Here is a 9037-nt window from a genome sequence, read left to right on the forward strand (position 1 = left end):
TGTCTTTTTGGTCTGATTGGCCAAACTGAGAACGGTCGTTAATACAAATAATTACAATCATATAAGGCTACGCACGGTTGCCTGACGTCATTTGCCCGATGCCTTTTCACTGCATGTCAGCTGCGTCGTCAGACGATCTCAGGGGGAGAATGTTCAACTTCCTTTGTTTACCACAATGTAAAACGTGTTGGCAACTTGCGCGTTATCATTTCAAATTAAGAAAAGATGATTGCAATCCTCGACAAACGTCGTGGCTTAAACAATTTTCAGGCGCGGGTGCGGTTCCTCTGATAAGATAGCTGACACGCAATACAAAGGAGTCGGAGTTATGACGTCATAGCACACCGTCCTTGCGACGGCTCGAGTGGGTTTTCTTGACTTCTCTTTCTTTTTGGTCAGTAATTTTTTGTTCTCGCGATGGACAGTCCGACCAAAGAGCTAGAAAATGACGAGGAAGAAGTGGACGGAGAAGAAGTGGGTGGGGAGGGAGTGGATGAGGAGGAAGTGGATGGGGAGGGAGTGGATGGGGAGGAAGTGGATGGGGAGGAAGCGGATGAGGAGGGAGTGGATGGGGAGGAAGTGGATGGGGAGGAAGTGAATGGGGGGGAGGTGGATGGGGAGGAAGTGAATGACAAAGAAGTGGATGAAGAGGAAGTGGCTGACAAAACATCCCCGACTGCAATGACAGAGCCTGCGCAGGACACGTAAGAAAATTTAGTATCATGAAGCCTAATAAGAATATTATTAACTTTGAACAGTGGCTTGAGTATTAAAGATTGACTTTATTGCTGATTGTTTTGTGTCTACATTAGTGAATACCGTAAATCACAGGTGTCTAAGTTAAGGCCCTGGGGCTAAATATGGCCCACCACATCATTTTATTCAGCCCGTGAAAACAAATCAAACTTCCATGATGCTTGCTAAAGTCTGAACCAAAATTTCAAATTGTCCCATGTAAACCACAATGACAGTCATTATTTTTTACTTCAAATTTGAAAACTAGGTAGGCATGAATTTTTTTGTGCCCTCTATATGTAATATGTGGAGGGGATTAAACATTCTGCTTCTCCAAATTCATAATGCCCCCCGAAAGTAAATTGTAACTACAATGTTACACACCCATGCCATAAAATAGCCCTTCTCTATAGAGGGCAAGCAGCAAAAAATACACATTTGCTGTATGAAGGAAATGTTATTCCTACCAATTGTAAACGAAAAAACAGGTAATTTTCTTAACTTTTTGGCCTTCAAATCATAAATCTAGGCTTAATAATTTGGAATGACCAAATAATGTTGGGGCCATTAAGGGGAAATTGGATAGTCCCCCAAGGGGCAAGTCGTATCTTTCAGCACACAGGAACTACTACGGGGTAGTTATATGTAATGTGTTACTCTTTTCACACTGTATTGTTTTTCCAATAAAGACAATTTTCTGAACTATGTGATAATATCGGGTGTCAGACCAGCTTTGTCAGAGATTTTACCACTACCTTGTGTGATATTGCTAAAAACAGCTCATTCGGTCGGGAAACCTTTAAAACAAGGTTCTCCAACCAAGGCTGCGCTGCGACCGACTGCCGTCGTTGAAGGAAGGTGTCCCAGGCGTGTTAGCCTATATTAACCGCTCGTCCCTCTTTAAGGTGCCGTCGCATAGTGTGCTTATTATAAAAGACAAAATGTGCAGCACTGCGCAATATCGAATGTGGACATATTGGCATAAAACTGCTGCCATTTCATTTGTGTACATGTTCATTTCAGAGTCGAAGACCCCGAGCGCCTGAGTACTGAGGACATGGAAAAGTGAGCTCTTCACTCTGGCCACACACAATTTGCTTGTCTACCAACATATTGGAATAAAGATGTGGTCCTATTTTTGTCCTGCTCCTGCTGCCGACTCATTCGCGCCGTCTTTGTTTCAGCGTCGAAGACCCCAATGGTCCGAGTGTCGAGGGCACGGAACAGGGGTGTGAGCTCCACACACTGCCCACCCATTTGTTAGCTTTTTCAATGTTTTAGCTGGAATAATCCTACTTTGGGATATAGCCTACATTAGACCCATATGTGATGAGTGTTCACACAGCCCTTTCTGAGCAGGTGATTGTAGAATGTCATGATCCTGAACTGGCAACCAGTTCTGCGTATGTCCGACCTACTGCCTGACAGCAGCTGGGATAGCCACCAGCTCACTCATACATGGATGGGTGGATGGCTATCCATCCACCCGTCCTTCTATCCGCCCGACGCCCCAGTCATTTTGCATCCCCAAATAATCTTAAAGCCATTGAGATGAAATTAATAGATTCCTGAAGCACACCTGATCCCCCAAGGCACACGGGACAGACTGGACAGTAATGTGTATATGAGTTTTGACTTTACGAACAAAAGTTTAGTTTTATTCTGTCAAAAGAGAATGACCTGTTGACAGTTGTGGATGTCACTCCAGCCTTTTTTGACAAACAGCTGTTTGAGTTGGGAAACCTTTAAAATAATGTTCCACGGCCCAATTAAGGCTTTCCTCCAACCTACCGCGGCTGTTGAAGGATTGTGTTCCAGGTGTGCAAGAGCATATAAGCCCCAGATGTCCTATCCGTTGGCTTTTCCATTCTTGTTACATATGAGTGTGGTTGTTGCATGGACACCAAAGGTGTTGAAGGTGCTGTCTCAAAACCTTATTAAAGAAGGCATAATAAACACCATCGTACTATATATAATGTTTGCCAGTAGTAAAGTAACTGTGGTCCTATTTGCGTGCTGCTGCCGCCTCTGATCCATCCGTGCCATGTTCATTTCAGCATCGAAGAACCTGAGCGTTTAAGTACCGAAGGCAAAGAAATGAGGTGAGCTCTTCACCCTGGCCACACACACAATTCCAATCTTCTATCGTCATGGAATGTCATTGTGGCCCTATTTGTGTAGTGCTCTTGCTTACTCGTGCCATTCGTCTTTGTTTCAGCGACGAATACCCCATCCGTCCGAGTGGCGGAGTGGAGACGGGGTGAGCTTTTTGCACTCCTCACCCACCCAATAGCTTTTCCAAGCTTCCAAAATACTGCAATGTATATGTGGTCCTGTTTGTGCGCCACTTTTGCTGGCAATTAATCTGTGCCGTCCATCTTTATTCAGCATCAAATATCCCATCTATCCGAGTGATGAGGAAGCGGAAACAGGGTGAGCTTTTCACACTGCTCACCCAACTAATGGCTTTTCAAGATTCCAAAATAGTGGAATATATATGTGGTTCTATTCGTGTGCTGTTCTTCCTGCCAATTCACTGGTGACCTCTGTTTTTGTTTCAGAGTCGAATACCCCATCCGTCCGAGTGGCGGAGTGGAAACGGGGTGAGCTTTTTGCACTCCTCATCCACCCAATAGCTTTTCCAAGCTTCCAAAATAGTGCAATGTATATGTGGTCCTGTTTGTGCGCTGCTTTTGCTGACAATTAATCTGTGCCGTCCATCTTTATTCAGCATTGAATATCCCATCTATCCGAGTGATGAGGAAGCTGAAACAGGGTGAGCTTTTCACACTGCTCACCCAACTAATGGCTTTTTCAAGATTCCAAAATAGTGGAATGTATATGTGGTCCTATTTGTGTGCTGTTCTTCCTGCCAATTCACTGGTGCCCTCCGTTTTTGTTTCAGCGTCGAATACCCCATCTCTCCGAGTGGCGGAGTGGAAACAGGGTGAGCTTTTCGCACTCCTCACCCACCTGATAGCTTTTCCAAGCTTCCAAAATATTGCAATGTATATGTGGTCCTGTTTGTGCGCTGCTTTTGCTGACAATTAATCGTTGCCGTCCATCTTTATTTTAGCGTCGAATACCCCATCTATCCGAGTGACGAGGATGTGGAAATGGGGTGAGCTTTTCACACTGCTCACCCACTTGATTGCTTTTCCAAGCTTCCAAAATAGTGGAATGAACTGTATATGTGGTCCTATTTGTGTGCTGCACCTGCTGCCGACTAAACCTCATTGTCTTTATTTTAGCATTGAAGGCCCCAAGCGTCCGAGAACTGAAGGCATGGAAATTAGGTCAGTTCTTCACACTTGGCAAACACACTTTTTCTGTTTTCCAATCTTCTTACATCTACTGATGGCCATACACATATGCTGTTCGTGCTGCCGACACAAGCGTGTCATTTTTGTTTCAGCGTCAAAGACTCCAAGCGTCCAAGTGCTGAAGGCAGTGAGATGAGGTGAGCTCTTCACACTGCTCTGCCATATATTTCTAGTCTTCCAAGATGCTGGAATACGTCTGTGTAAGCTCTCAGTCGTACAGGAGTGGTCCATCGATGAGAAGGTTTCTTCAGCCGTTATCTGTATCGCTTCTTATCCAAGATGATTCTTCGGCAAACTAAAGTCTTACTGGTAGTATAGGCCCTATATATATATATATATATATATATATATATATATATATATATATATATATATATATATATATATATATACAGTAAAGTCTCGTTATATCGATATTCAAGGGAGTCCGAAAAAATATCGATATAACCGGGACTATCGATATATCCAACCCTGTTTGCATGTAATTTTCTCCGTGCGTGCATAGAAATAGTATCGATATAACCGGGACTATCGATATAGCCGATATCGATATAACGAGACTTTACTGTATATATATATATATATATATATATATATATATATATATATATATATATATATATATATATATATATATATATATATATATATATATATTCGGGGGGGTGGGGGGAATGTCATTCGGGCTGGAGAAATGTAGTCGGATGGTGACTAAGAGGGGCAAGGTAGTCCACACTGAAGGGGTCTCACTCACTGAAGGAACAATAGCAGACATTGAAAACAGCTACAAGTACCTCGGTATACCACAGGCCAATGGCAACCTCGAATTAGCAACAAGGAAAGCGGCTACGACCAAATACCTCCAGCGGGTGAGGCAAGTCCTCAGAAGCCAGCTCAATGGCAAGAACAAGACCCGGGCAATAAACAGCTATGCCCTGCCAGTGATCAGATACCCTGCAGGAATAATAAGGTGGCCAAAGGAAGAGATTCAGACCACGGATGTTAAGACCCGAAAACTCCTCACCATGCACGGAGGGTTCCATCCCAAGTCCAGCACCCTGAGACTGTACACAAGCCGTAAGGAAGGAGGCCGGGGACTAGTGAGTGTGAGAGCCACTGTCCAGGATGAAACATCCAAGCTCCATGAATACATCAAAGAGAAGGCTCCAACGGATGATGTACTCAGAGAATGTCTCAGCCAATGGGGAACAGAGGATGAGGTGCTGGAAGAGGGACAATCATGGGAGGAAAAGCCCCTACACGGGATGTACCACCGAACCATAGCAGAAGTGGCTGATCTCAAGAAGTCCTATCAGTGGCTAGAGAGGGCTGGCCTAAAGGACAGCACAGAGGCACTCATCCTGGCTGCCCAAGAGCAGGCCCTGAACACCAGAGCCATAGAGGCAGGGATATACCACACCAGACAAGACCCAAGGTGTAGGTTGTGCAAAGAGGCACCTGAGACAATCCAACACGTAACTGCAGGGTGTAAGATGCTGGCAGGGAAAGCCTACATGGAGCGCCATAACCAGGTGGCTGGCATAGTCTACCGAAACATCTGTGCGGAGTATGGACTGGAAACCCCAAGGTCAAAATGGGAAACACCTCCCAAGGTGGTGGAGAATGACCGAGCAAAAATCCTGTGGGACTTCCAGATACAGACTGACAAGATGGTAATGGCCAACCAACCAGATATCGTGGTCATAGATAAAGGGGAAAGGAAAGCCGTTGTTGTGGATGTAGCGGTCCCGAGTGACGGGAACATCAGAAAGAAGGAACATGAGAAAATCGAGAAATACCAAGGGCTCAGAGAGGAGCTGGAGAGAGCCTGGAAGGTAAAGGTGACAGTCGTGCCTGTGGTGGTCGGAGCACTTGGGGCAGTGACCCCCAAACTCGATGAGTGGTTGCAACAGATCCCGGGAACAACATCGGATATCTCGGTCCAGAAAAGCGCAGTGCTGGGAACAGCACGGATACTGCGCAGAACCCTCAAGCTTCCTGGCCTCTGGTAGAGGACCCGAGCTGAAATGGGGACAGACACCACCCATGGTGAGACGAGGATTTTATATATATATATATATATATATATATATATATATATATATATATATATATATATATATATATATATATATATATATATATATATATACCCTACTGTCCAGACATAGTGGTGCCGGACACTGCTGTGATAGGTCCCTGCTCTCAGGTTGGGGGGAGCAGAGGACTAATCCCTGCAGCTCCATTGATAGCTTCCATGTTCCTGATTGATGACTGGCCTAATTGCCCAATTGGCCCTTGTATCACCTCATCACCTCATCAGCATGACTAATCCTATGTTGCCTAAACGAGGAATAACTGTTCAGAATTCATATTGGGGACATATTTGAAAATTAACGCAGTCCTCTTTGTATGCTGCTGATACTGATTCACATGTGGTGTCTTTGTTTCAGCACTAAAGATCCTGAGCGTCTGAGCGCCGAGAGCTTGGAAATGAGGTGAGCTCTTCACACTGCCCACCAATTTATTGGCTTGCTGGCCAACAAGTCATTCCCGTTTTCCAAATGCCTTTGACCAACAAAGAGATGGCTTATAAAAATACATATGGGCCATTTTCAAACCCAATTATCTTGCAAACAATTTCAGACATGTGTGCTGCCCAACAGTGCTTACTTCACACTTGTTTTCCTTCAAAAATTTCAAACATATTTAGAAGCAAATGTGTAAATTCACTTTCCAGGGTGTTTAATGTGATTATTTCAAACTGTGGTCTAGTGTGGTGTGGTTCTGATTCCCTTTTATCTATTTGTCAGAGTATTGTATGACGCTCCTGGAAAAGAAGAGGCCTCCAAATGCAGAATCAATTGGTGCATGACAGCGCGAGGTATTTGCTGTTTCCTGGGATTTTGTTTAATGATCATTTTTGTCTCTGCTGGCTGGTATTTGATGGATTCCAAGTTCGATGAGCTGAAACAACAACTGAGGTCTATGGAAGAAAATACGTTGCTATTGGAGGAACTTGTAGAAATCATGCGACGCACCCCAGACAAATGAATAATCTCCTGAAAAATCACCATCAAGCGAAGAAAACATCTTAACGTAGTTAGCTCACAAACCTTTCACCTTACGAACATTAAATTTGCGAGAATATAATCTTGGCATAAAAACTAGTTTTTGGCAGACGAACCAAACCACACAGTGCCACCGTGGCTGGCAGACTAGTTTTTGGCGGATGAACACCAAACCACACGGTCGAACAGCACCACGGTGGATGGCGGACTAATTTTCCACCCCCCTCCTTTGAGTGCAGACGTGGTTTGCTATTGAGTGGAGTACTTTTGCTATTATGGGACCAAAAAAGACCCCACCACGGGCTAGTGTTAAGCCGAAGAGGACACAAAAGAAAATTACGGTCGAGCAGAAGAAGGAGATCATCGAAAAACATGAACGAGGTGTGCGTTTCGTCTGTGTAAGCTCTCAGTCGTACAGGAGTGGTCCATCGATGAAAAGGTTTCTTCAGCAGTCATCTGTACTTCTTTGAAGGTGTCGGACGTTTTGCTTCTTATCCAAGAAACTTGTATCCTGTATCCTGTAACTGTGCAAGAACGTTTCATAAAAAAGCGGTACATAGTGCAAGTATAACAGAAAAATCATATTGATATATATAGCTGTATTGCATCAACATAAGGTGGCTGTGCTATTTACAGTACAAGAGTCCAGTTTTTTTTCACGTGATTATTAAGAAGCCTGACAACAATCGGTAGAAACGAGTGGCAGTACTTCTCCTTCTTACAGCGCGGTGTGATATCATGAGAGGCTAGCTCTCAGCCTTACAGGACAAGGAGTGCAATGGGCGATAGGTTTGAATACAAACAAAGGTTTTAATAAAGGGTTTCAGAGGGAATTCACAAGCAACGAAGGTTTGAATAGTGTCTCTTCCAATACTTAAATCAAGATAAAGTCTCTTCTGAGGTGAAACTGAAGACAGAGTTCTTTTCCAGGTTGTTTCTAGGCCTCACCCCCGTAGCCTAGCCACCTTTAGCAAGGGTCCAAATCCAGAGTTCCGTCGTATGGTCCCAACTGGCGATGAGTTTCATGCAGCGATCAGTTTCTCCACGGCGTACAGCAATGGAGCTTGTCTTCCCTCTGCCTCCACACTCAGAGGCTCTCTGCCTTAAGAGCCTTGCTTGCCAATCAAGCCGTGATCAGCCGCAGGTGTGTGGTTTGAATTGCTGCCTTCCACCAGATGGGACCAAGACTCTCTGGGTGGAACCATCTTAGGGGGATGTATTTGCCCTCCAGGACACATCCTCTCGTGACATCACAGCGGGTGTAACAGTCTCTGGCTGAAGGAGCTACCTAGTGCTGTCAGGGTGGGCATGGGAGGGGTTGTCCATCATAGCTTTTAGGTTAGCTATGGTCCGTCTGTTGCCCACCTCCTCCAGAAAGTCCAGTGAGTAGCCCAGGACAGAATGGGCCCTCTTGACCAGACACTCCAGTCTTTTTCTGTCCCGGGTGGTGATGCTGCCTGACCAGCAGACAATTCCATAGTGGATGGCTGAAGCAACCACAGAATCATAGAAAGTCTTCAGGAGTGACCCTTGAACCCCAAAAGACTTCAGTTTCCTGAGTAGGAAGAGGAGACTCTGTCCCTTTTTGATTAGGGCGTCCGTGTTTGTAGTGCAGTCCAGTTTATTGTTGAGAGTAACACCCAGGTACATACATGTAGGAGGTCACCCTTTCTATGAAATACCTGAGAATCTGTGTTTTTTCAGGTTTGCTTGTTGTATTTTATTGTATTTTATTCAAGGAGCGCCGCTTTGCTGGTTTCCTATGAGTCACTCGCTCCTCCTAAAATTTCCTTTTGGTTCACACAATTTACGGCAGATCAAAAGTTCGAAAATATATAAAATGCTTGGGCAAAACCAGCGTTCTCGTTTAGCAGCTAAGCACTGCTTTTTATGCAGCAGCTGTGAGAG

General features: G+C 44.6%; 1 protein-coding gene across 1 annotated transcript; it reads left to right on the top strand.

Annotated features, from left to right (window-relative positions):
- Positions 1 to 417: 417 nt before the first annotated feature.
- LOC148894727 (uncharacterized) lies at positions 418 to 8414 on the top strand. The gene is made up of 13 exons (XM_089002257.1): positions 418 to 704; positions 1759 to 1800; positions 2793 to 2837; positions 2954 to 2995; positions 3124 to 3168; positions 3297 to 3338; positions 3467 to 3511; positions 3641 to 3682; positions 3812 to 3856; positions 3987 to 4031; positions 4151 to 4195; positions 6512 to 6556; positions 6872 to 8414. The coding sequence occupies exons 1-13, from the start codon at positions 418 to 420 to the stop codon at positions 7110 to 7112; spliced, it is 1011 nt and encodes a 336-aa protein (XP_088858383.1). The 3' UTR covers positions 7113 to 8414.
- The last annotated feature ends 623 nt before the right edge of the window (positions 8415 to 9037 follow it).

Source organism: Hippocampus bargibanti, linkage group LG08 (genome assembly GCF_051943395.1).
Source record: "Hippocampus bargibanti isolate YZ-2025 linkage group LG08, ASM5194339v1, whole genome shotgun sequence".
Classification (NCBI taxonomy): Eukaryota; Metazoa; Chordata; class Actinopteri; order Syngnathiformes; family Syngnathidae; genus Hippocampus; species Hippocampus bargibanti.

Coding starts and splice junctions, on each gene's coding strand:
- LOC148894727 (XM_089002257.1), top strand. CDS start 418: ATGGACAGTCCGACCAAAGAGCTAGAAAATGACGAGGAAGAAGTGGAC. Junction 2,996..3,123: donor AGTGGCGGAGTGGAGACGGG/GTGAGCTTTTTG, acceptor ATCTTTATTCAG/CATCAAATATCCCATCTATC. Junction 3,169..3,296: donor GATGAGGAAGCGGAAACAGG/GTGAGCTTTTCA, acceptor TTTTTGTTTCAG/AGTCGAATACCCCATCCGTC.